General features: G+C 52.7%; 2 protein-coding genes across 2 annotated transcripts; both read right to left on the minus strand.

Annotated features, from left to right (window-relative positions):
* Nucleotides 1-5,684: 5,684 nt before the first annotated feature.
* On the minus strand, nt 5,685-14,242 carry Sbk2 (SH3 domain binding kinase family member 2). Its single transcript, XM_035449574.1, has 3 exons — nt 13,990-14,242; nt 7,753-7,955; nt 5,685-6,903 (listed from the first exon to the last, which is right to left on the minus strand). Exons 1-3 carry the CDS (start codon nt 14,240-14,242, stop codon nt 6,316-6,318), a joined length of 1,044 nt encoding a protein of 347 aa, XP_035305465.1. The 3' UTR covers nt 5,685-6,315.
* A 3,707-nt stretch (nt 14,243-17,949) lies between these two features.
* Nucleotides 17,950-23,501, minus strand: Sbk3 (SH3 domain binding kinase family member 3). Its single transcript, XM_027430667.2, has 4 exons — nt 23,179-23,501; nt 22,438-22,588; nt 21,786-21,988; nt 17,950-18,927 (listed from the first exon to the last, which is right to left on the minus strand). The coding sequence occupies exons 1-4, from the start codon at nt 23,221-23,223 to the stop codon at nt 18,205-18,207; spliced, it is 1,122 nt and encodes a 373-aa protein (XP_027286468.1). The 5' UTR covers nt 23,224-23,501; the 3' UTR covers nt 17,950-18,204.
* Nucleotides 23,502-25,990: the final 2,489 nt, after the last annotated feature.

Here is a 25,990-nt window from a genome sequence, read left to right on the forward strand (position 1 = left end):
GAATTTGCAGGAGTTGGTTCTCTTTCCTTCCAGCAGGTGGGACCCTGGGGATGGAACTCAGTCGTCGGGTTTGGTGGCAAGCGCCTTACTCACGGAGCCGGCTCCAGTGTGTGAGGGGCACACTCATCACTCTGTCCCTTGACTGTAACCACCTGCCTTGCTTGGCTTTCAGTGTTGTTTGGTTTTTGTTTGGTTTTTCGAGACAGAGTTTCTCAGTGTAGCTTTGGAGCCTATCCTGTCACTCGCTCTGGAAACCAGGCTGGCCTCGAACTCATAGAGATCCGCCTGCCTCTGCCTCCCGAGTGCTGGGATTAAAGGCATGCACCACCAATGCCCGGCCTCAGGAACCCTGGGAAGAGTAGCCAGTGCTCTTAACCTCTGAGCCATCTCTCCAGTCCTAAAAAAAACAAAACAAAACAAAAAAACTACCTTGTGCCTCTGGGCTTTTCCTTTTCTCTATGTCTTTCTTTCCTTCTTACTCCGTTGCTGGCTGTGTGGCTGGTGTTCTCTCTCCCCCTTTTCTCCTCCTTCCCTTTTCCTCTCTCTCTTCTCTCTGCCCACCAGCCCTCTCTCTCCTTCTCTCCTGCCCAGCTATTGACACTTCAGCTTTTTATTAGATCAGTCAGGTGTGTTAGGCAGGCAAAGTAACACAGCTTCACTGAGTTAAACAAATGCAACATAAAACAATGTAACACATGTTTACATCATCAAACAAATGTTCTACAACATAAAAGAATGTAACACACCTTCAACTAATATCCCACAACAGCTCTGAGCTGCCAAGTGAGTGCTGGGAATTGAACCCCATGTCCTCTGCAGGAGGGGCCAGTGCTCTTCACAGCTGAACCATCTCTCCAAGCCCATAAAACAATAATATAATTATATAGAATTTCTGGGGGAGATTGGTTCATCTTTCAGGTCTCAGAACAAATACCACTGACCAAAGTGTACCCTCTGTTCCTCTTGGCTTTCTGTTCCTGTGATAAACAGCATGACCAAAGGAGACTTCAGAAAGCAAGAATTTATTTTACCCTACAGGTTAGAGCTCTTCACTGAGTGAAACCAAGGCAGAAGCCTGAAGCAGAAAAAAAAACACGGCAATTTGCTGCTTACTGTCTGTTTCCCTTTGGCTTGCTCTGCTAATGCTTTTATAAGGCCAGCCCTACTGGCCCAGGGATACACTACCCACAATGGGCTCCTGCAACAATTAACCACCAAGGTTTCTCTGTATAACAGCTCTGGATGTCCTGTAACTTGCTCTGTAGACCAGGCTGACCTCAAACTCACAGAGGTCTGAGTGCCTCTGCCTCTGGAGCTCTAGGGATAAAGGTTGTGCCACCACAGCCTCTGCCTCTGTCTCCCGAGTGCTGGGATTAAAGGCGGCGCCACCACCGCCTGGCGCTTGGCTTTCAGTGTTAACCAATCAGGTTCCGCAGCTCAGGGAGGGGCCGACACCTCAGTGATGCGACTGTGTCCACCTCCGCCTCACACTTAAACAGCCCCCCATCCGCTCCCAACCAGAGCCCACTCACGGCCATCTTCACACACACACACTCACACTCACACCCCCCACTCACACACACTCACCCCCCCCACAAATCCACACACTCACACACTCTCTCACACACTCACACACACCTACACACTCACACCCCCCACACTCACACACACCTACACACTCACACCCCCACATACTCACACCCCACACTCATACACTCACACTCACACTCACACTCACGATCCTGCACAGACAGTGTGCACTCTTGCACGATATCATTTATAGAGCACACTCGTGTCTATGCTCGTTTACACTCACACACACAGAAGGACACATCCTCGTGTCGACCCCACATTTCATATTCACACTCCCGCTCTTGTGCACGCTCGTGTTCACACCCTCCTTCCAGTACAAGAGCACACTCGTGACCACACTAATCTGACACTCACCGCCACACCCACACACTCATATCACACACCCATGCTCACGCCCACACACTCATATCACACACCCATGCTCACGCCCACACACTCATATCACACACCCATGCTCACGCCCACACAGTCATATCACACACCCATGCTCACGCCCACACACTCATATCACACACCCATGCTCACACCCACACACTCATATCACACACCCATGCTCACGCCCACACACTCATATCACACACCCATGCTCACACCCACACACTCATATCACACACCCATGCTCACACCCACACACTCATATCACACACCCATGCTCACGCCCACACACTCATATCACACACCCATGCTCACACCCACACACTCATATCACACACCCATGCTCACGCCCACACAGTCATATCACACACCCATGCTCACGCCCACACAGTCATATCACACACCCATGCTCACACCCACACACTCATATCACACACCCATGCTCACGCCCACACAGTCATATCACACACCCATGCTCACGCCCACACACTCATATCACACACCCATGCTCACGCCCATACAGTCACACCTCTACTTTATTCACACTCCTCCAGACGGATCATATTCACACTCACTATTGCACACCCGTGTTCACTATAGCACATACCTCAACCTCTCGTGTTCACACCTGCCCTTACCCTCACGCACACATACTTCACGCTCACACACATTCATGCTCCTGCACGCAGTGAACATGCTTCCACGGGCACACACGCATCACACTCTTGTCCGCTCTCACGCTCAGATCCACGCCCCTGGCACACGTGAGCAGACTTTTCACCCCCCCACCCACACTTCGACTTTGCGTTTCTTTTCACACTCCCCCCCCCGTTCACTCCGGTGTCTACGCACACTCATGCTCACACCCACCTTTACACTCAGCCACACTGGGGATCGCCTCTCCACCCACACACGCGCACTCACACCCATGCCCGTTCCTACGCCCGCGTATACTCAGATCCACGCCCGCCCACGCGGTTTGTGTTCACGCTCACTTCCACACGCTCGTGTCCGCCTCCACGTGCACAAACACTATCATACTCACACGTGCACTCAAACCTACACCCCACACTTCAGATTCACAGTCGCCCCCATACCCATTCTCTTCACACTCCTGCACCCGCCCTTGCACACTTGTGATCGCGCTAGTCCTAGCACCTCTACGCTCACCCATGTGCACGCACGTCCTCGTGCTCACGTGCACTCACATCCGGGCTTGTTCTTGTGACGCATGCACTTCGTATTATACCCACACGTTCTCACAGTGTTGACTCCCGCGCGCACACACACGCACAGTCTCACAGTCACACCCGCGCTCACACTCATATTAACTTCGGCACGCACGCACGCACGCTCCCGTGTTCGCTCCTACCTTGCACACTTACGCATCCACGCTCCTGCCATCACTCTTGCTCTTGGACCCACGGTGTCACACCTCCCCCATACACTCACAACAATTCTTTGTGTGCACACACATTCTCACTTTCATCCACACTGTTGTGGCTGTGACTGCACACACACACACACACACACACACACACACACACACACACACACGCCACTGTGGCTGCACACAAACTCTCACACACTTATCCACACGGCCTCCTCTCACACCCCTGCAGGGCAGCAGCAGGAGTGCTGCTGGGATTTGAATTCCGGCTCTATTACCGACGTGTGTGTGTGTGTGTGTGTGTGTGTGTGTGTGTGTGTGTGTGAACTCTGACACCACAGCCCCAAAACGGAGGTAGGGAAAGTGCCAGGGGCCCCCTTGGCATGCCGAGCAGGAGCCATCAGTGAGCAGGGATTGTGTGAGCCGCTGTCCTCGGTGTGAAACGGTGCATTAGCGTTGATAATTAGTGTCGACCTCCCCTTGAGCCCTTCTTGGGATTCTTCTGTTGTCCCTGTCGCTTAGGTCAACGCTTGTCATTATCGCCTCCCAGCTAATCCTCAGCTGCCACCACCAATTAACAGGCGCCCAGGCGCCCCTGTGCCCCCGGCCCTTCTCCCGGTCGGTCCGTCCGTTACCCTCATCCCAGGCACCTTCCGTTTTCATGGGACACATTCTTGGCCTAGTTGCTCGCGCTATTTTAGATGCATGGAGGAGGTGGCAGGAGGTCTTGACACGCTCACCCCCTTTGCTGTCCCATCCTTTCTAAAGATTCGTTACTCTAAGGCGCCTCACTGGCTGCCCAGGATGGCAGCTGTCACTTTTCCTACTGCATTGGCTGGAACCCAGAGTCCAAGGGGCCTTGGGGTCATCTCACACCCGGGCACACCAGCTCTGCCAGCCCCCTTCCAGGCAGCACCTCGTAGCCACAGCAGGGGCCCCAGGGGTGTGTGCAGGGGGCTAGGGAGCCAGTGACACACGATCCATCCCCGAGTTGTAGCCTTGCTCTGGGCCTGCAGCCAAGCAGGGCACGGAGAGGAAGAGAGAGTGTTTGCAAACAAGGTGGCTGCCAGGAAGGGGCGTGTGTGTGTGTGTGTGTGTGTGTGTGTGTGTGTGTGTGTGTGGCAGGGGAAGGATGCGGAGGGGCCAGATGGATGAAGACTGGCTAGGCCTCCTGTCTGACCTGCCTTGCCGGGCTGTCTTACACAAGCATGCACTCGCAAAGTTGGATAGCCAGCAAACCACACAGGTCTGCCTGCCTGTCTCTCCCTCCTCAAAAAACGGTGTGAACTCAGGTCCCCAGATTTCCTGGCAAGCACTTTACTAACTGAGTCACCCACCCAGGCAGGACGGTGTCTTTCACCGCACAAGAACTCTGATTGGGTAGAATAGAGAGGAGTCTTAGAAATAAACGGCTCACAGAACTGGGAATGCGGCTCGGTTGGTGGAGTGTGTGTTTAGCACACAGAAAGCCCTGGGTTGGAATACTAGCATCGCGCACACCCAGCACAGTGGTGCATGCCTGTGATCCCAGCACTCAGGAGGTAGGGACAGGCAGATCAGGAGTTCAAGGTCACCTTCAGCTACATAGTGAGTTCAAGGGCAGTTTGGCCCATGTAAGACCATGCCCAAAAAAAGCAGGGGGGAAGCATCGGAGGTGCACATCCTTAATCCCAGCACTCGGTAGGCAGAGGCAGGTGGAGCTCTGTGCATTTGAGGCCAGCCTGGTCTACAGAGCTAGTTCCAGGACAGCCAGGGTTACAAGATAGAACTCGGTGTTATAAAAATGAAAATTAAGCTGGGCGTTGGTGGCTGACGCCTTTAATACCAGCACTCGGGAGGCAGAGACAGGCAGATCTCTATGAGTTCGAGACCAGCCTGTTCTATACAGAGTGAGTGCCAGGACAGGCTGCAAAGCTCCAGAGAAACCCTGTCTCCAAAAACCAAACAAATAAGTAAATAAATGAAATAACTGCCTGAGCAATATTTAGATACCTAGCGTCACAGGCTCCATTTAAGAGCGACCGGATGGGAGTCCTTAGCCAAGCACTGTTTGGTCCTACGACTTCTCCTGTCTCTGCCTCTGTCTCTATGCTCTCTCTCTCTCTTCCCGTTCACACTCCTCTTGCACGAATGGACAGAGTCACAGCACAAGACCTAGTTGCCTGGGGGACTTTTATTTGCAGAGGAGGGCAGCTGAGGCAAGTACATAAAGAGTACATAGGCGGTGGGGGTAGGGGGTGTGGCATGGCGGTGTCCGAGGGGCGTGGCAGGGGCGTGGCGGGATCCCAACCTGCAGGTGGGTGGGAGAAAAAAAGCTGGAGCCCTTCTGAGTGCCGCGAAGCCCCACGAGGGGTGACACAAGCCAGGAAGACAGCGGTGAAAAGAGTAAGAGAGGCCCCCGGTGGGAAGCACCGACTACAGATGTGTCTGATGTCTGTCCGGTTGCCTGCTGCAGGCTGGGCACTGCTCTGAGGACACATAGGAGGGGAGGCTGTCCAGGGCTGGTGGCCGTCCTACCTGGGGTTTCGAGGGCAGACTATCTGAGGTGTGTGCCATGGTGCCCAGCTCTGCAGGGGAGCTGAGCACCGTGCGTGTGTGCGTGCGTGCGAGCCTGTTATCCCAGCACTCGGGATTCCGAGGCAGGAGGATCCAGAGATCAAGAGCAGAGACAGCCAAGAAGGCTCCCGTAGGGAAAGACGCTTGAAGACCTATAAAGGACTCGGTTCCATTGCTGGGCCCCAAGAGAACTGACCCCCAAAAGTCCTCTGATGGTCACATGACACGCTCGTGTTTGCGCACACATGCACGTACGCACAGAGCACAGAGGAGACACAAACTACACACAGGACAGGTGGGAGAGAGCTTGCAAACAGAGAGGAGGCCACAGCCAGGCAGCGCAGGCTAAGCAGGTCTGGGCACGCAGGCTGCTCCCCGTTGGTAGCCCCGTGGCTTCCTCGCTACCCATCTTCCTTCAGCTCCTTTGCCAATTCCTCAGCCTCCCCCCCTCTCTGTCTCCAGGGTTGGCCTAGGTAGCCCTTGATGGAGCTCACAGGGCTCCTCTTCCTGGGCTGAGGGTCTAGCAGCCCCCACAGGAGAGCGTCTGCCACAGGTGACAGGCCATACCAGGGCTGTGGCCGGTCTTGGGGCTGGCCTGAGGCCTGCCAGATGATAAAGTCCTCAAAGAAAGCGTCAGCCTCCACCAGGGGCTGGTCCCAGGGGAAGTAGCCAGTAAGAAGGCAGAAAATCAGGACTCCCAGAGCCCAGGCATCCAGGGCAGGTTGGATGGGTAGTCCCTCGGGGAAGGGTGGTGGCGCACACAGCTCAGGGGCAGTGTAGGGTATAGGAGGCCCAGTAAGTCGGAGCAGGGTCCCTCGGGGCCGGGTGTGGCCAAAGTCAGTCAGCTTGACACGATGGCAGTCTGGGTCACACACCAGCACGTTCTCTGGCTTCAGGTCCCGGTATACCAGGCCGTGGGAGTGAATATGCTCCAGGGCCGAGGCCAGCTGGGCTGCACAGCGCTGAGTGGCTGGCTGGGGAAGACCCACCTGCAGGGGGCAAAGACAATGAAGGAAACTGAAGAGGTAGGGCTTCTTTTCAACCCCAGGTGCAGGTCCAGGGTTGGCTAACAAATAGGCATTGCCAATGAAGCCTGTGAGCTTTGAGAGACTTGTGAGGCCTAGTGTGAGCTCGTCGGGCCTACCAAGTGGGGTGGTGTGTGTGTGTGTGTGTGTGTGTGTGTGTGTGTGTGTGTGCTGTGAGCCTGTGAAGCCTATGAGGTCCAGGGTGAGCCTGTAAGGCCTGTGAGACCTAATATGAGCCTGTGAGGTCTCTGAGGCCTAGTGCAAGCCTGTCAGGCCTTTGAGGACTTCAGGGCAGTAAGGTCTCGTGTGAGCTTGTAAGGCCTACTTTGAACCTGCGTCTCTTTGTATGAGTCCTTTGAGGCCTAGTGTGAACTATGAGTCATGTGAGCTACGTTAAGCCTGTAAGTTCGGTGAGCTTGTGGAGCTGGGGTGTGTGTGTGTGGGGGGGGGGGAACTAGTCTGAGTCTGGTGTGAACTGTGAGGCCTGTGAGCTTGTATGAATGCAGAGGCCAAGCATGAGCCCCTGGTGTGACCTGGAGAGACCTGTGAGCCCTAATGTGAACTGCTGGGTCCCAGTGAGCCCACGAGGCCCGTTAACTCCAGTAGGATAGACTATGATCTTGTGAGGATTGGTTAATCGAAATAGGACATAGGCAATGAAGTCAAAAGGGACCAAATATTCTAGAATTTGGATTAGATGAGGGCCAGTGTGGCCTAACACAGTGAACATGATTCTTGGGGTTCATGCTGTTTGGAGATTCCCATGAACCCCGGTAAGGCTCACAAAGGCACGCCCAGGGCCTACCTACTCACCTTGGGCTGGATGAAGGTGATGAGGTCCCCGTGGAGAACGGGCTCTGTCAGGAAGCTGTAGGAACTGGCTGACTCGATGCCAATGCCGTAGGCCGCCACGATGGCCGGATGCGTGCCAAGTGAGAGGCCCACACAGAACTCATACAGGAAGCTACGGAGGGAAGTAGACGTCTTGGGGAGCTGCTTCAGTGCCAGGGGTGTTCCTGAGGTGGGGGCAGGTGCAACAGGGATGGGTATCAGAGGCGGGAAAGAGTTTAGGGTCACTAGGACCGGCATTCTTTATTATTATTTATTTTTATGTGCATTAGTGTTTTGCCTGCATGTATGTTTATGTGAGGGTGTCAGATCTTGGAGTCACAGACAGTTGTGAGCTGCCATGTGGGTGCTGGGATTTGAACCTGAGTCTTCTGGAAGAGCAGCCAGTGCTCTTAACCACTGAGCCATCTCATCAGAGGACTGTCTTTCCTCTTTTCTTTCGCTCGCTCTCTCTCTTTCTTTTTTTTTTCTTTTTCTTTTAAAGACAAGGTTTCTCTGTAGCTTTGGAGCCTGTCCTGGAACTCGCTCTGGAGACCAGGCTGGCCTCAAACTCACAGACATCCACCTGCCTCTGTCTCCCGAGTGCTGGGATTAAAGGCGTGCACCACCAACGCCCGGCCTCAGGACCCCTGGAAGAGCAGCCAGTGCTCTTAACCTCTGAGCCATCTCTCCAGCCCTCAATCAATAAATCTTAATAAAAAAAAATCTACCTTGTGTCTCTGGCTTTTCCTTTTCTCTATCTCTTTCCTTCTTACTCCGTTGCTGGCTGTGTGGCTGGTGTTCTCTTTCTCACCCTTTTCCTCTCTCCTGTTTATTCTCTCTGCCCACCAGCCCTGTCTATCTTTCTCTCCTGCCCAGCTATTCACAGTTCAGCTCTTTATTAGATCAGCCAGGTGTGTTAGGCAGGCAAAGTAACACAGCTTCACTGAGTTAAACAAATGCAACATAAAACAATGTAACACATCTTTACATCATCAAACAAATGTTCTACAGCATAAAAGAATGTAACACACCTTCAACTAATATCCCACAACAGCTGTGAGCTGCCATGTGAGTGCTGGGAATTGAACCCCGTGTCCTCTGCAAGAGGGGCCAGTGCTCTTCACAGCTGAACCATCTCTCCAAGCCCATAAAATAATAATATAATTATATAGAATTTCTGGGGGAGATTGGTTCATCTTTCAGGTCTCAGAACAAATACCACTGACCAAAGTGTACCCTCTGTTCTACTTGGCTTTCTGTTCCTGTGATAAACAGCATGACCAAAGGCGACTTCGGAAAGCAAGAGTTTATTTTACCCTCCAGGTTAGAGCTCTTCACTGAGTGAAACCAAGGCAGAAGCCTGAAGCAGAAAAAAAAAAAAAAAACACGGCAATTTGCTGCTTACTGTCTGTTTCCCTGTGGCTTGCTCTGCTAATGCTTTTCTACAGCCCAGCCCTACTGGTCCAGGGATATACTACCCACAATGGGCTCCTGCAACAATTAACCATCAAGGTTTCTCTGTATAATAGCTCGGGATGTCCTGTAACTTGCTTTGTAGATCTGGCTGACCTCAAACTCACAGAGATCCGTCTGCCTCTGCCTCCTGAGTGCTGGGACGTGTGTGTGTGTGTGTGTGTGTGTGTGTGTGTGTGAGTGTGTGGGTATGTGTGTGGGTATGTGTGTGTGAGTGTCTGTGTGAGTGTGTGTGAGTGTGTGTGTGTGTGTGTGAGTGTGTGTGTGTGAGTGTGTGTGTATGTGTGTGGGTATGTGTGTGTGAGTGTCTGTGTGAGTGTGTGTGAGTGTGTGTGTGTGTGTGAGTGTGTGTGTGTGAGTGTGTGTGAGTGTGTGGGTATGTGTGTGTGAGTGTGTGTGTGAGTGTGTGTGAGTGTGTGTGTGTGTGTGAGTGTGTGTGAGTGTGTGTGTGTGAGTGATGTGTGTGTGTGTGAGTGTGTGTGTGAGTGTGTGTGTATGTGTGTGGGTATGTGTGTGTGAGTGTGTGTGAGTGTGTGTGAGTGTGTGTGAGTGTGTGTGAGTGTGTGTGTGTGTGTGTGAGTGTGTGTGTGAGTGTGTGTGTATGTGTGTGGGTATGTGTGTGATGTGTGTGTGAGTGTGGTGTGTGTGTGTGTGTGTGTGTGAGTGTGTGTGTGTGTGTGCGCGTGTGTGTGTGTGGTGTGTGTGTGTGTGTGTGGGCGTGGTGTGTGTGTGTGTGTGCGCGCGCGTGAGTGTGTGTGTGCGCGTGTGTGTGCGTGTGTGTGTGTGTGTGTGTGTGTGTGTGTGTGTGTGTGTGTGTGTGTTTGACATCCTGGCCACAGTTTCCCCTCCTCCTCTCCTCCTGTACCCTCCTCCCTTCTGTCCTCATCCCCCATCCTCTGTTCGTATGAAGGCTGGGCAAGGCAGCCCAGCATGGGAATGGGTTCCCAATGGTCAGCTCAATCGTTAGGGACAGGCCCCGATCTCACTGCTAGGGATTTCACAAATAGACGAAGCCACACAACTGTCACACTTTGTAGAGGGCCGAGCTCAGCCCCATGAGGACTGTGGGAGGATATTTTTTCTTTTTCTTTTTTTTTTAAGATTTTATTTATTTATTTATTTATTTATTTATTTATTATGTATACAACATTCTGCTTCCATGTCTATCTGCACACCAGAAGAGGGCGCCAGATCTCATGACAGATGGTTGTGAGCCACCATGTGGTTGCTGGGAATTGAACTCAGGACCTCTGGAAGAGCAGTCAGTGCTCTTAGCCTCTGAGCCATCTCTCCAGCCCATGGGTATTTTTTTTCTTTTTCTGAAGTAGGGTCTCACGTATTCCAGCCTGGCTTCTGGCTCCCTGTTTACTGACGATGGCCCTGAACTCCTGACTTTGCATCTCATAGGTGGGAGGATTGTATGTATGGACCACCATGGCTGGCACAAAGACATGTTTGAGTCAACTGGGGGATACACACAGAGAACAGGGTAACAGGCCCAATTAAGGAGTCTCGGTCCTGTCCTGTTCCAGGTAGAAACAACTTCCTCAATTCTTCCTCCAATGGAGAAACTTCTAGTGTCAAGCTTTTAGCCACCCGATACTAGTTCCTTTTTTAAAATTTATTTAACTTTATTTTATATGCATTGTTGTAAAGGTGTCAGATCTGGAGTTACAGACAGTTGTGAGCCACCATGTGGTTGCTGGCAATTGAACCCAGGTCCTCTGGAAGAACAGCCAGCGCTCTTAACCTCTGGGCCATCTCTCCAGTCCCCAGATACTAGTTCTTAAGCTTATCTACCATGGGGTTTTGTGTTGTTTGATTCAGGCAGGCTGCTACATTTTCTTTTGATTGCTGGGGATTGAACCTAGCACCTTAGGCACGCTAGGCAAGTGTTCCACTGCTAAACCATGCCCTGTGCCCCACGGCCCTCACTGGGGGATTCTAGGCAAAGGCTGTATGGAAGAACACTGCTTTTCCCTGCTCATTGATAAATTCTGGGTCAACCACTCATCCCTGAGCCATGCCCCGGCTTCTCATTGGTACATTCTAGGCAAGTATTGGAGTCCCAAGCTATATCCTCAGACTTCTTTCTACTTTTTGATTTGATGCAAGTTTTCACTAAGTTTTTCAGGTGCCTCGAATGAATTCTGCAGCCTCAGGTAGACCTTGAACGGCCAGCCTACTCCCTCAGTCTCCCGTACGGCTAAAAATGACAGTCCTGGCTGCCTCTTTAAACCAACACCCACCCAAGTGGGCGATGGTGGACACACCTTTAATCCCAGCACTGGGGAGGCAGAGGCAGGGGGGTCTCTATGAGTTCCAGACCAGCCTGGCCTACAGAGTGAGTTCTAGGACAGCTACGGCTATCACACAGAGAAACCCTGTCTCAAAAGATCAAAATAAAAAACTAAAAAATAAACACCCACCATTCAGCTCTACGCACTGCAGCCTGAAGTTGCACTATCTCCTCCAGGTATCTTAGCCTCTCACCACCCTCTGGTTTTTGTGGTTGTTTTTTGGCCATATTGGGCATTGAACCAGGGCCTCGGGCATGCTAGGTGAGTAGTGTGCTGTATCCCTGAGCTATAGCCGCTGGTCTCACCCAGTGTTTTGAAGGCTGTTTGACCCTAAAGGGGTTGTGACCCACGTGTTAAGAACTCCTGCTTTGCCAGTCAGTAGTGGCTCACGCCTTTAGTCCCAGCACTCGGGAGGCAGAGTCAGGCAGATCTCTGTGAGTTCGAGACCACCCAGTTCTACAGAGCGAGTTCTCCAAGACAGCCTCCAAAGCCACAGAGAAACCCTGTCTTAAAAGAAAGAAAGAAAGAAAGAAAGAAAGAAAGAAAGAAAGAACTGCTTTAAAGAAAGTCCCAGGGCCGAGGATGTCGTTCACTTGCTAGATTGCATGCCCAGAAAACATGGAACCTCTGGCTCCATCGCCTGGCCTACATAAACTGGGCCCAGTGGTGCACGGCTATAATCCCAGCACTCGTGGAGGTAGAGGTAGTTGGATCAGGAGTTCAAAGCCAGCCTCAGATACATAGCAAGTCTGAGGCCATTGTGGGCTGCACAGGGCTCTGATTGAAATAGAGAAAGAAAAGAAGGAAGGAAGGAAGGCTGGAGAGATGGCTCAGGGGTGGGAAGCACTGGCTGCTCTTCCAGAGGACTCAGGTTCGATTCCCAGCACCCACATGGCAGCTTATAACCATCTGTAACTCTACTTTCAGGGGCTCAGATGCCCTCTTCTGGCCTCTGGGGGTACCAAGCATGCAAGTGGAGCATAGATATGCATGCAGGCAAAACACCCATACACAAAAAATTTAAAAATGAGTCGGGTGATGGTGGCGCACCCCTTTAATCCCAGCACTTAGGAGGCAGAGGCAATTGGATCTCTGTGAGTTCAAGACCAGCCTGGTCGCCAGAGTGAGTGCCAGGACAGCCAGGGCTACACAGAGAAACCCTGTCTTGAAAAACAAAAACAAAAAGAAAGAAAAGCAGAGGTTAGAACAAACAGGGGGCTGGAGAGATGGCTCAGAGGTTAAGAGCACTGGCTGCTCTTCCAGATGTCCTGAGTTCAGTTCCCAGCAACCACTTGGTGGCTCACAACCATTTGTAATGAGATCTGGTGCCCTCTTCTGACCTGCAGGGATACATGCAGACAGAACATTGTATACATAAAAATAAATAAATAAATAAATAAATAAATAAATAAATAAATAGTACAAACAAACAACATAATAATTGCTACTTTTCCAGAAGACCTGAGTTCAAATCCCAGTACCCACCATCCAGTAACTCACATCCAAACCACCTTTAACTCCCCTTCTGGGGATCTGTCGCCCTCTCCTGGCCTCTCTGGACACTGCACTCATGTGCACGATTGTCCACTGATATGTACATAACTAAAAAAATTTTTAATAAAAGTTTAAAAAGACAGAGAAAAGGGAAAGGCAGATATCAAGTAGATACAAACCATACAGTTTCAAACACCCCAGGAAGTCTGCACATGACTGTATGACAAAAAATCATTAGGGTGTGTGTGTGTGTTTGTTTGCTTCTTCTTTTTTTTTTTTTTGTACAAACACTTTTTTCTTCTCTCCTTTCTTTTTAGTCTTACATTGACTTATTGATTGTGTGTTTGCTGAGAGGGGGCATTGTGGAGGTCAGAGGACACCTTGGGGCAGTCAGGTCTTTCCTTCCACCATGTAGGACCTGGGGAATTGAACTCACGTCATCGGACTTTGTGGCAAGCACCTTTAGCTGCTGAGCCGTCCTGCCTGGCTTTCTATTTTTGACAAAGACTCTAATGTAGCCCAGGCTGGCCAGGAACTACATCTGTATCATAGGATGATTTCAAACTCCTGACTATCCTGCCCCTCCCTCCAGGGACCCCATCTCTGGGATACCACTGAGATCAGCCACCACGTCTGGTTTTGTTTGAGCCGGTTATCTTGCTAGGTGGCCATGGCTAACCTAGAACTCACTATGTAAATCCTAGGCCAGCAACCTTCCTGCCTCAGGCTGAGTGGTGAGATTATGCCCGCATATGCCATAATGCCAGGCTTCTCATCTCTTCAAAGGAGAGAGCTGGGGCTCAGAGGGGTTAAAGGGACCCCCTAAAACACACGGCTTGGGAATAAAGTGGAAAAGGAAGTTCCGGTTGCAGTTGTTACGACTTGGCTAGCTTCCCTGCAATCTCTGCTCTCAGCTGCACCGTATGGCACGCCTGTGCCCAGCATCCAGTACCTTTCTGACGGTGAGTGACCAGCAGGACCCGGCCGAACCGGCCCTGGCCCAAGGGACGAACTTCCTCGTACAGCTCGTCCACCTCAGTGCGGACCAGGGTCTGGGCGCTCAAAGCCATCATGTCTTCCAAGGCCAGAGCCGTCTCCTGGCCCTGCTGCAGCTCTTCGACAGTGAGGCCCCCCAGGCCTTCGTCACCTCCGTCCTCCACAGCTGCCACGTCCATTGACCCGTCGTCTGACTGTTTGCCTGGCATTTCTGCAAGACAGACAAAGACAGTGACCCAGGGCTCAGAGGTCACTAGCCTATAGCCACTGGAGGGGCCAGCAAGGACATTGCTCTCCTGGGTCTGAGGGAGGAGGACTGGAACCTGGAGTCCTGAGTCTGGGGTCTGAAAGAGAAGCCTGGACCCGGGCTGAGGCCTGATCAGCAGGTCCCATTGTGCCTCACTTCCATTCTGTCGGGAGACCCCGAAGAGTGGCAAACAGTCACCGGTGTGAAGTAAGGTCACCCAAGAGGTCAGATCCCCCACCCCTCCCATTCCCACTGCCGCCTGGTGGCCTGAAGGTGAAAGATGAACCAAGCCATCGAGACACACACACCCCCATCTTGTTTCCAAAGCAAACAGACTTGGGCCTGGAGTGGATGAGCAGTTCCCTCCAAAGAGCAAACAGGTGCTCTCTGCCTCCAGGGAAGGGTGGGGCTCTGCGCAGCTTGAGATGTCAGGGTGCTGCCCTAAGCTGTCCCTTGGACCTGTCCCCGGTCCTTCAGCCCTCAATCATTTTGGGGTCCAAGTCTCAGAGGTCAGCCGCTCTCCCCTAGACCTCTCTAGATCCCAGTTCCCCTCCCGACACCTAGAAACATAGACCCCAGCCCTCCTCCTTCACATTCGGGGTTCGGACCCCAGCTCTCCTTCCTCAGACGCAGAAGTTCAGACCCCACCCATTTACCAGGGTCCCTAACCCCAGCCCTCCTCCCTTAGACCTAAGGGGTCCAAACCATAACTTATTACTGTCCCAGGAACTTCTATAACTCACACAGCTTGGGGAGGGCTCAGACCCTGGCCCCAACACTCAAGCACCCAATTGCCTCAAGGTGTTTCTTGTCCCGTGGAGGGTCCAGCACCTGTTTTCCTGCTCAAACTGCAGCCTACCTCAAGACGGTTAACCTTGCCCTACTTCTGACCTGGGCTGAGAGCTCCAAAACCTCACCTTCTTCAAGGCTTGTCTGACCCCTTTCTGCCTACTGCCGTTAGTGCCCTGCACTGCGGGGCTCCTGCCAGCCTCTGCTTGCCCAGGAGCAAGTCCCGCCCCCACCCTGGGGGGTCGTAAAGCCCCACCCTCTGCCCCGCCCCTTCTGCCCCCACTGGGGGCAGAGCGACACCGTGTGTTGACTCCTAGTACTGGCTGTGGTTAGACAAAGGCCCCAGACGTGGTGGGGGTAAGAGGTGGGGGGTGGGGAGGCTCAGCTCTCTTCCCTAGGACCCCAAGAGTCCAAGCAGCCTTCCTCCCTCACGGCCTACGTCTGGAATCCGGTCCTCCTTCCGCACGTTCAGGCAGGGTCCATGCCCTAGCTTTCCTTTCTCAGTGGGGGAGTCTAGAATGCAGGCCTCCTATCAGAAACTGGGCTCTGGGTACCATCTCTTCTGTCTCGCATCCAAACCCTTAGTCCTCCTTCCTCAGATCCAAGGGTCCGGGCAACCTTCCTCTCTCAAACCCGGAGCTCTAGAGCCCAGATTCAGGGTTCAGACCCCAAGCCTCCTTCCTCAGACTCAGGAGTCCAGGCAGGCCCCATCCATTTACCCCCAGACTCAAGGCCCCAGGCCCCAGGCATCCTCCGTCAGACACAGAAGCCTAGGACCTAAACTGTCTTCCTCAAACCCAGGGATCCATCCCTCCCTCCTGCCTCCCATCCAGGCGACTAGGTCCTAGATCGCTTCTCTCTGACCCAGGGATCGGGATCGTAGCCCTTTTCCTTTTAGATCTAGGGGTGCAGACCCCAGCCTCCTCCCTCAGACGGCCTCATCTTTTCTTTAATCTGGCCCCCATCTATCTAGTCTGTTCCCCAGCTCCCGCCTCCGCTGCCTCATTGGCGAACACAAATCTTCTCAGAGGTTATGTCCAGGAGCCCAGACACTAGGGTCCTGTTTCGGGATGAAATGAGACAAGATTCTAAAACGATGCCATGAGAAATGACCTCAGACCAGGGACCAGAAACAGGTGGCGGAGCAACTGGGGATCAAGGGTGACTTTCCCCCTTTCTCTGGGACAGCTGCGCTGTCCGTCAGGTTCAAAGCATTGAGAACCACATGGGCTCATTTCATTGTCCAAATACACTTTTTATTTTGTAAATATTTTTAGTATTACAAAAACAGTTGCAAAGGTCACACATTTGCAAAGGTCCCTTGGAAACCCCACCACCACCACCACCACTTTCCCAACCTGGCTTTCCCCGAGGTCAGCATCTCACCCAGCATTTATCACAAAGTTAGGAACACTTCCAACAACAGTTGTCCTGTCCACCCTCGCTGCCTTCAAGGTCCTTTTCCTGTTCCCCAGTCCAGTCCCAAGGGCACCATGGTGCATTTAGTAAACTCACTTTTAAATCTAAAAAAGTGTAAATTTGGGGTTGGGGGTGTAGCTCTGTTTGCAGTGTTTGCACAGAGATCTGGAGGCTCAAATCTCCAGCGCTGGATAAATCGATGTGATGGTACAGCCCTGTAGTCTCAGCAATTGGGAGGTGGCAGGATCAGAAATTCAAGGGCATCCTCCACGACACAATGAGAGGACATCCTGGGAGACGTGAGGACTTGATGCTATTTATTTATTTATTTATTTATTTTGGTTTTTCGAGACAGGGTTTCTCTGTGGCTTTGGAGGCTGTCTTAGAGCTAGCGGTTGTAGACCAGGCTGGCCTCGAACTCACAAAGATCCTCCTGCCTCTGCCTCCTGTGTGCTGGGAGGCACCACCGCCCAGCTGGACTTCATGTTTTTTTAAAGTATAAATTCCTGTGATATTTCTAGTTCCTTTCCCTCTGCGGAATGCTGCGGACTCAAGGTACACTGAGCTGGCTAGGGTCTGTGTGCTGCTGGAGAGAGAGGAAGAGGCATGAAACCAGTCCTGACTCTCACGATCCATGGGTCCCCGATGAAAGATGGAGCTGGGATATTCGTGACCAGATTACTTTCGGCTGTGTGGAAACAGAAAATGGAAGGGTCTAGAATCGAGAAAAGCCAAGCACATCCCAGCAGTTTGTGATAATGAGGGGGAGGGTAGACACAGATGGCTGGGAGGACTCCAGGGGTGGGGACCAGTTTCTGTAGGCCAAGATGGGAGTAAAATGTGCCAGGTGGAGCATGTAAGGTGTGTGAGTGTGTGCCAGCAGTGATATGGTGTGTGTGTGTGTGTGTGTGTGTGTGTGTGTGTGTGTGATTAACTTCAGAATGCATAAATGATTCCCACAACAGCACTAACACAGAGCCCAGGCCATGCTAGATCAACATAATATCGGATCCTATAGGTTCAGATTTTGTGCCTCAGTTGGTGGGAGTCACCCCTGGTCTCAGGGGAGAAGAGTGGTCCCATCAGAATTCATAATAAGCCCTCGGCGTTTCAGAGTACAGAAATACAGCTGTAGGAGAAACAGAAACTTGCATCAGGACCACGGATGCTCAGGGTCAGGGGATGAGGTTCATTTGATCGAGGGCCTACTCAGTGTGCAGGAAGCTTGGGGTTCCACCTCTGCCCAGCACCTCAAAAACATCGTGGAGGTGCCTGCCTGGGATCCCAGCAACTGGAGGCGGAGGCAAGAGGGTCAGAAGTTCAAGGTCAGCTACATCATGGTTTTGAGGCCAGCGTGGGATGCACGAAACTGTCTCAGAAGGAAAACCAGGATGAGAACGGGGGAGGAGGAGGGGGAGGAGGAGGAGGGGGAGGAGGAGGAGGAGGAGGAGGAGGGGAGGAGAGAGAGAGCAAGACGGACAGAAAAGAAGGAAGACGGACAGGGAAGGAGGGGAGGAGGCTGTGGTAACCGCAGCACACAGTGTCTGCAGTGTAGGGAAGAGGCCGTTACATATCCAAGTCCAGCCTTCCTCAGGGGTAAGTAAAGTGTGTTCCCTGTCTTCTCCCGGTAACAGGCGGTGCCTTTCCCGGATGGCCTCGAGGCCTGGGTTGGGAGACTCTCGCCAAGGTTCTGACGGCCTCTCTCAAGTCACCTGTTCAGGAAACTCTATTGTCCGACCCCGTTCTCCCACCATCTTTAATTTCGTCTTCCTCCTCCTCCTCCTCCTCCTCCTCCTCCTCCTCCTGCTCCTCCTCTGTCCACTCCTCCAAACTCGACCCTCCCTCTTCTTCCTCCCCATCTTCATAGGACACACCCGCCAAGTTTCCAGATCCCTCTGCACTCCCCCGCAGCCCCCAGCCATCCCCTAAAACATCGAGGACAGCCAGTGGCGGGCTCCTAGTCTCGGGGTCCAGGTCCAGAAGTCCCTGGAGCAAGGTCAGAGCTGGAGGTGCAAACTGGTCCCAGGGTGCCGGTGGCCGAGGGGGCTGGGGCTTAGTGGTCATCCAACCCGCAAAGGCCTCGAACTCGGGATCGGGGGCCAACGCCACATCCCAAGGGAAGCAGGCTGTGGCAACACAGAAGAGAAGCACGCCCAGGGCCCAGGAGTCCACAGCGGGCCGCAAGGGCAGGGTGTTGGGCGGCAGCAGGAGACAGAGCTCAGGTGGTGCGGTGGGCAGAGGCACTGGTGGCGCGGGGGTTGGGCTGCCCTCAGGTCGGGTCAAACCCAAATCCCCGAGGGCAACCCTGTTGCAGTCAGGATCGAAGACTAGCACATTGTCCGGCTTGACGTCTGCGTGCACCAGGCCCCGGCCGTGGAGGAAGTCCAGGGCTCCAGCCAGTTGGGCTAACACCCGCTTCGCCATCAGCTCTGGGAGACCCTGATGTTGGGGACAAAGGAAAAAGGGCGCGCTGTCTTTCTCGCCTCGCCATCCTCTAGATTCCCAATGATCCTGACTCTTGAGGTGCCAGAGTCCAGAACCCAGAGCTCCCAGAGCCATCCAATATCTCCACCTACCCGGCAAGTTCTGCAGATGAGCCACCCTTTAGCCATCCCTCCAGATTCCCAACGGAACCCCACGTCTCATCAGAACTCACTTCTCTCTGTGTCTCTGACACGGGGTCTCAGGGAGACCAGACTGGCCTCGAATTTACCTTGCAACTGAGGGTGACCTTGATAGATATCCTGCCTGGAATCACCCGTGTGCACCAACGCCCCCTGGTTTACTTTGTGCTGGGGAGCAAAGCCTGGGCCTCAGGGAATGCCGGGCATTCCCACTGACTATAGCCCCAGAAGTTCCCTCAAAGTTCCTCCTGATCCTAAAATTCTCAATCTCTCTCTCTCCGTCCGTCTCTCTGTCTCTGTCTCCCCCTTTCTCTCCTCCCCCCTCTCCTTTCTGTTTTGGCTTTTAGAGACAGGGCCTCACTATGTAGTCCAGGCTGGCCTCAAACTCACAGAGATCCACCTGCCTCTGCCTCCCAAGTGCTGGGATTAAAGGTCTCAGTGAGAGTCTAAACCCCCGAGTTATCCCTGATCTTAGCCCAGTATTGATGTGGAACTCATCTCTAACTCAGACTGTCCTCAGAGCAGGCTATCCTACTGGCCGGTCAGGCCTCCATCCAACAATGTTAAACAATGCATCCACCCCATGCCCACTCTGCAGCAACCCAATTATTCTATTGTCATATATAACACTCACCTCTTCCTTCCATCCATCTATCCACCCATCCATCTATCCACCCATCCATCCATCCACCCATCCACCCATCCACCCATCCATCCACCCACCCACCCATCCATCCACCCATCCATCCATCCAGTTAGTCATGCAGCCACCATACAACCAGCCAACCACGCAGCCACCTACCCAACCACGCATTCATGCATGCCTCCATCTGCCCATCCGTAAACCTGACTAACCATGCCGTCGTGCTCTCCATGTGTGTAACCATCCATGCAGTCATCATTTATCCATCCATGCATCCACATAGCTGTCCATCCAAGCATGAACCCATCCATGTATACAACAAATTAGCCATCCATCAGTCCGTCCATTGTTGGGGGCCATGGCAAAAGTAACCTTGGACCTGTAAGAGACTTGGGCAGAAGCTGCCAGTATAAACACACTATTATTAGAAGAATAGCTGCCTTCAATCCTTTACTGGGCTGATACATAATGTCTGGGCTCATGAAGTAGCTCATAGAAGGAAAGACACATTTCATGGTCAGGTAACCTAGCAACCCTTCCCCCTTTCTAACCCACTATCTAACACCTGCACCCTGCGACATTGCTAACCTCCTGCACTCTCAAGGACTCACACGCTGGGACATTCCTCAGCCTGGTTATCAGGCAAGCAGCCTCAAACGACCTCTCCCTTCCTGCCAAGCTCCCCGCTTGGTACCCCTATATAAGGTCCCTGTGAAAAATAAAAATTGGCAGCTTGATCAGAAACCAGTCTTGCTGTCATTCTTTGTTCCCCCAACCCTTCATTCTAGGTTCTTTGGTGACTGCAGCACATTGGGGTGTGAGCTCACATTATTCCCCGCAGGTTGGGGCAATCCATACACCTAACTAACCATGCAATTACGCATTTGTACAGCTATCCACGTAGCCATCCATGTGGCTGTTAACGTATTCATCCGTGCAGACATCCATGCATCCACCCACCCGTGAACCCATCATCTACACATCAAACCAACCATCCAGCTATCCATTCACACATATATGTGTGTATCTGCCCATTCACCCACGCATGCATCCATCAATGCACCCACACATGTAACCCGCCATTCGTCCGCCCACCCACTCATCATCCTTTGACCCAAGTGCCCACCCACCTCTCTCCTCCCGCTCATCCTTCCTTTTGCTAATTTTATCCCAAATACAAAGTGTCGCCCCCTGGATATCTCCACAAACCCCATCTCCAAATACAAGAGGGGCTAGACTCTTCTAGGTTCAGTCCTGACCTAGCATCCTTTCTAGAGGAAACCCCATTTCAAGCTGACCTAAGTCGGCCTCAACCTGCCCTTGTCACTGTCACCCTGGCTTTCCTCTTCCACAACCGTGGCTCACCCATGACCAACTATAAACCCTTCTGTCCCATCCACCCATCCATCCATCCATCCATCCATCCATCATCCATCCATCCATCTATCCATCCCATCCACCCATCCATCCATCCATCCATCCATCCATCCATCCCATCCACCATCCATCCATCATCCATCCATCCATCCATCCATCCATCCATCCATCCATCATCCATCCATCCATCATCCATCCATCCATCATCCATCCATCCATCCATCCATCCATCCATCCATCCATCCATCTATCCATCATCCATCCATCATCCATCATCCATCCATCCATCCATCTATCCATCCACCCATCCATCCATCCACCCATCATCCATCCATCCATCATCCATCCATCCATCATCCATCCATCCATCCATCCATCCATCCATCCATCCATCATCCATCCATCCATCCATCCCCACCTCCCAATCCCCACACCCACTGGAGCCTCAACTCTGTCTGCACTCCACCCCCAAGTAGCCGCAATCCATCCCCAACCCTAACGCCAAGACAGCGCTGGCGTCAGGTAGGCAACCGTGTTGAGACCTGGAAATGGGGAGGTCATTTCGGGGGGGGGTGTCTCAGGGTGAGCTCGATGGGGCACTGGTTTGGGGTCACGGACTGAGGGAGGACCTGAGCCGTCCTATCCAGCCTTGCCTTCTCCTGGAGCATTCCGCTGAGGTCCCCATAGGGTGCGTACTCCTGGGCAAAGGCAAAATGTTGGGGTGTCTGCAGGGGCCTCCCCAGCGTCTGCAGCAGGCCTGGGTGCGAAGAGACGCAGCGGCCCACACAGAATTCTCTCAGGAAAGTTGTTCTCAGGACCGAGTCCCGCCGGAGGAGCTTAAGGGCCACGGTTTTACCTGTCAGAAAGATGGTATCAGATGAGAACCCGCGATACCTTGGACCTGCTGTGGGACCTTAGGCAAGCCACTTGACCTCTCTGAGCCTGAGAATTCTCATATGAAAATCAAGCGTCCCCTCCTGTGACGAGTGGGTTGGACATAGACCTTCTTCCCTTAAGTCCTTCCTGCTCTGCCTTGGACTGTGTTGCCTTTTGTAACTGCCTTACCCTCACTGGTCCTCCATTCCCTATAGCGTAAGGGGACATGGTGGGGACATGAGCTCCAATTCAGATTGCTCCCCTGCCTTGCTGTGTGATGTGTGACCTGGAGTCTGCCACTTGCTCTCTCTGGGTGGCCTATGTCTCTCAGAAGCTGTGCACTTTCTGAGTTCCCGCCAGGTCTGCCTTATCTCTGAGGTGCCTCATGATGGGAGACTTTGAAGTCCACCCCTTGGTGGCCGAACTCACCCCCTTGGCGAGGCTGGGCTAGGAGCACTCGGCCGTAGGAACCGGAACCCAGCTTTCGGATGAGACGGTACTGGACACGCAGGCTTCTCACCGATGTAACCCGGCTGGCTGTCAGCTCTACTAGCCGCTGGAGGGCCATGGCTGTGTCTTCCTGTGGGGATAAGGAGTGGCACGGTTGAAGGGTGCATCTGGGGCCTCTCTGAACAACAGGAGAGCTCAGAGGCCCAGAACCAAGTTGTGGATACAAGGGACAGGGGGTCACTGTCCCCAGAGAGAAGGATGAGTCACAGTGAGTCACCCAGCCTGGGGACATCTGTTTTTGTATCCTAGCGAAGTTAGGGGTCTCTGTCTCAGAGGCTTTGTCCGCCCCCACCTCAGGAGGCAGCCAGAAGTTCTCAACCCCAACTGTGGCTTTGATTTTAGCCCAACGGGACCCCTTCTTCCTCTCTCCCGTGCTCCCATGTGTTCTGATGTTTGTGGTCTCGTTCAGAGACCGAGCCTTTGGGTCTACAATGTTATCCTTTCCTGAATCTGGGCTTCCAGCTCTCTCTCTCTCTCTCTCTCTCTCTCTCTCTCTCTCTCTCTCTCTCTCTGACTGTCTCTCTCCTCTTATCTGTCTTTCCCTCTCTGTGTTCTCGGTCTTTGTCTCTGTCTCTCTTTGCCTCCATCTCTCCCTCCAAACCTCCCTCGGTTTCTTCCTGCTCTCTGTCTCTCTGCCTCCCTTCTGTCCCCCCCTCTCACCTCTGTATCCCCATCCTCCAGGGTCTCGAGGGCCCTGAGCTCCATCTCAGGTTGCCTGATGTCGGCTGGCCCTTGTAGGTACCCCTTATCTAGACTCCCCAAGAGGAACCAGCCCGAGGGACCCTCTGCACCCCCGAGGGTCCTTGCCCAGCCAAGGATCGCCTTGGTGTCGGTCTGTCTAAAACAATCTTCCTGGCTCCTGAAATTTCAGACTTCTTCCTTTTCTTCTGCCTGTCAGTTTCTGGGGGTGTGTCACCTTCTGCTGCCTTGTTTATTTCTTTTGAGGCTGATCCCTTCTCTACAACTCAGGCAGTCTGAATCTCTCTCTCTCTCTCTCTCTCTCTCTCTCTCTCTCTCTCTCTCTCTCTCCTCTCTCCTCTTTGTGTCTTTGTCCCTCCCTCTTTCTATCTCTTTCAATCTTTTTCTTTACTCTCTAAGTATAACTTCCACTCTTTTTCCTTTCATTTATCTCTTTCCCCACCACCGTCTCCCTGTCCCTGTTTTTCCCCAGGGAAGTCTCCCCCTCTCTACCCTGCCTTTGTTCCCTGGGGGCTCTGACTTCCCTACACACACTCTCCCCCTGTTTATCGGCTGAGTCTGCCCATGGGACGTCCCCACACTCCTTCCTCTGTGCCCTCTTCTCTCCGGCTCTCTGGGGCTGTCTCTGTGTCTCCCTCTTTGTTCTGACTGTCTCTCCCAGCCTTTTGTCCCTCCCTTTCTCTGGGCAGAGGTGTGTATGACAGCTCAGAGACAGAGACATCCTGTCCCCCCCCACACCTCCCTCACCCCCCTGACACTCTGTCCTCTCCCTCCCCCTTCCAAACTTAGACCAGCTTGGACTCCGGGCGCTGGTCCCAGGACAGAGGGGACGAAACGTATTGTGAACCCCCAAGAGCCAGGCTGAGAGCAGAAGAAAAATGATGGAAGACTCATTCAAAGCCAGTGGGCACAACTGGTCCAGGGCTCGACCATTTTATTAGGGGCTGGGAGTATTGACGGCCAGAAGACAGCCCTGCTCCTTAACACCAAGCCTAAGCCCCAGACGGCCTTAAACATACGAGTCCAAGCCTTAACCCTCCTCTCCTAGACCCAGGAGTCCATGTCTCCAGCCCTCCTTCCCTAGACCCGGGGATCCAGACCCTCAATCTCTTCTCTCAAACCAGGCAACTCTCTTCCTCAGACCCAGGGGTTTAGACCCAGCCCCCCCCCCCGCAAAAAAAAAAACAACCTGGGGTTCCACATCCTAGGCTCTCCTTCCTCAGACCCAGGGGTCTAGACTCCATACCTACTCCCATAAACCCAGGAATCTGGACCAATCTGGACCCCAGCCTCTCTTCCCTCAAGCTCAAGGGTCCAGACACCATCCTTCCTGTCTCAGACCCAAAGACTGGCACCCTCGCTGTCTCCCTCATACTCCAGCTCTCCTTCCTAGACCCATCGGTCCAGATGTATCCCACCCCAGGGACTTGGGAGCTGAGGTTGCCGGGGTCACAGTGGGTCACAGCATCTCTCTGTGCTCTACAACCTGCTCTGACCCTGGCCAGAGCAGGGGGCTTTACACTGCCCCCTTCCAACTGCCCACAGTTCCAGGCTTTGTTCCCAGCCTGTGGAGCAGGAAACTGAGGTTCCGAGAGCAGCATCGCCTTACACCAGGTCAGAGGGAGCCAGATCCGTGCCAGGCCTGGGTGACTCACAGCCCTGACGTCGGCACCACTCAAGTTTCCACTACTACTACAGCCGGCTATTAATAAAGACACAACACAGCTCTCCAAGGCTCTGGAAGGATCCCCAGGAAACTGGCTGTGATGGGTGCCACTGAGGAGCCTGACTGGGCTGAAGTAGAATTTCCTTTGATCTTTGTCTTTTTGTGTTCCATCAGGGAAAGCAACAAAGGCATACAAAGATTGACAAGGGGCTATCGAGAGGGCTCAGCAGGTAAAGGGGCTTGATACCAATCCTGAAGACCTGAGTTCAATCCCCCAGAACCTGGAAGGTGAAGGGAGACTCCCACATGTGGGCCTTTGACCTCAACGAATGAGCTGTGCAATGTGTACACACACAATAAACAAACAGACAAATGCCATAAGATTAGTTAAAAACAAAATACTCCAGCAATGCCTGACATTGAGGTACAAGCCTGTAATCCCAGCACTCAGGAGGCTGAGGCAGAAGGACTGTGAGCTGGAGGCTGTCCTGAGCTAGAAAGCTCCAGGCTAGCATGGGATACAAAATAAGACCCAACACAATCAAATGAACAAGTATGGCAGGCTATGGTGGTGCAGATCGTTAATCTGGGTTGTTCCAGAGTTTGAGTCAGGAGGGTCATGCCTGAGCTACATGGAGAGTTGAAAGCCAGCCTGAACAAACTGAAACACTGTCTCAGGAGAATTTAATGAACTAATTAATTAAATTAAATAATCCAGAAAGCCAAGTTTAGTGTACACACCTGTACCCACAGCACTTAAGAGGCCCAGGCAAGAGGATAATGAGTTTGAGGGCAACCTGGATAATTTAGTAACCTATCTAAAGAGAAAAGCCAAAACCAAGCCTGGTGGTGGTGGTAGTGCACGCCTTTAATCCCAGCACTTGGGAGGCAGAGGCAGGCGGATCTCTGTGACTTCCAGGCCAGCCTGGTCTACAGAGCGAGTGCCAGGATAGCCAGGGCTATACAGAGAAATCCTGTCTCCAAAAACACAAACAGAAAAAAACAAACAAACAACACATGCACACACACACAAAAAATACCCCAAAAAACCAAAACCCACAAACCAATACCCCCCAAAAACCAACCCCCTCAAAGCAAAAACAAACA

The sequence above is a fragment of the Cricetulus griseus genome, chromosome 9 (assembly GCF_003668045.3).
Source record: "Cricetulus griseus strain 17A/GY chromosome 9, alternate assembly CriGri-PICRH-1.0, whole genome shotgun sequence".
NCBI classification, from domain to species: domain Eukaryota; kingdom Metazoa; phylum Chordata; class Mammalia; order Rodentia; family Cricetidae; genus Cricetulus; species Cricetulus griseus.

What these genes read in the sequence shown, in the direction of transcription:
- Sbk2 (XM_035449574.1), bottom strand. Translation starts at nt 14,242, where the DNA reads ATGCCAGGCAAACAGTCAGACGACGGGTCAATGGACGTGGCAGCTGTG. An exon ending in GGTCACTCACCGTCAGAAAG is followed by an intron (nt 7,956 to 13,989) that starts GTACTGGATGCT and finishes CCCCCACCTCAG; the next exon opens with GAACACCCCTGGCACTGAAG. An exon ending in TCACCTTCATCCAGCCCAAG is followed by an intron (nt 6,904 to 7,752) that starts GTGAGTAGGTAG and finishes TGCCCCCTGCAG; the next exon opens with GTGGGTCTTCCCCAGCCAGC.
- Sbk3 (XM_027430667.2), bottom strand. Translation starts at nt 23,223, where the DNA reads ATGGAGCTCAGGGCCCTCGAGACCCTGGAGGATGGGGATACAGAG. An exon ending in AGCCCAGCCTCGCCAAGGGG is followed by an intron (nt 21,989 to 22,437) that starts GTGAGTTCGGCC and finishes TCTTTCTGACAG; the next exon opens with GTAAAACCGTGGCCCTTAAG. An exon ending in GCGGAATGCTCCAGGAGAAG is followed by an intron (nt 18,928 to 21,785) that starts GCAAGGCTGGAT and finishes CCCCAACATCAG; the next exon opens with GGTCTCCCAGAGCTGATGGC.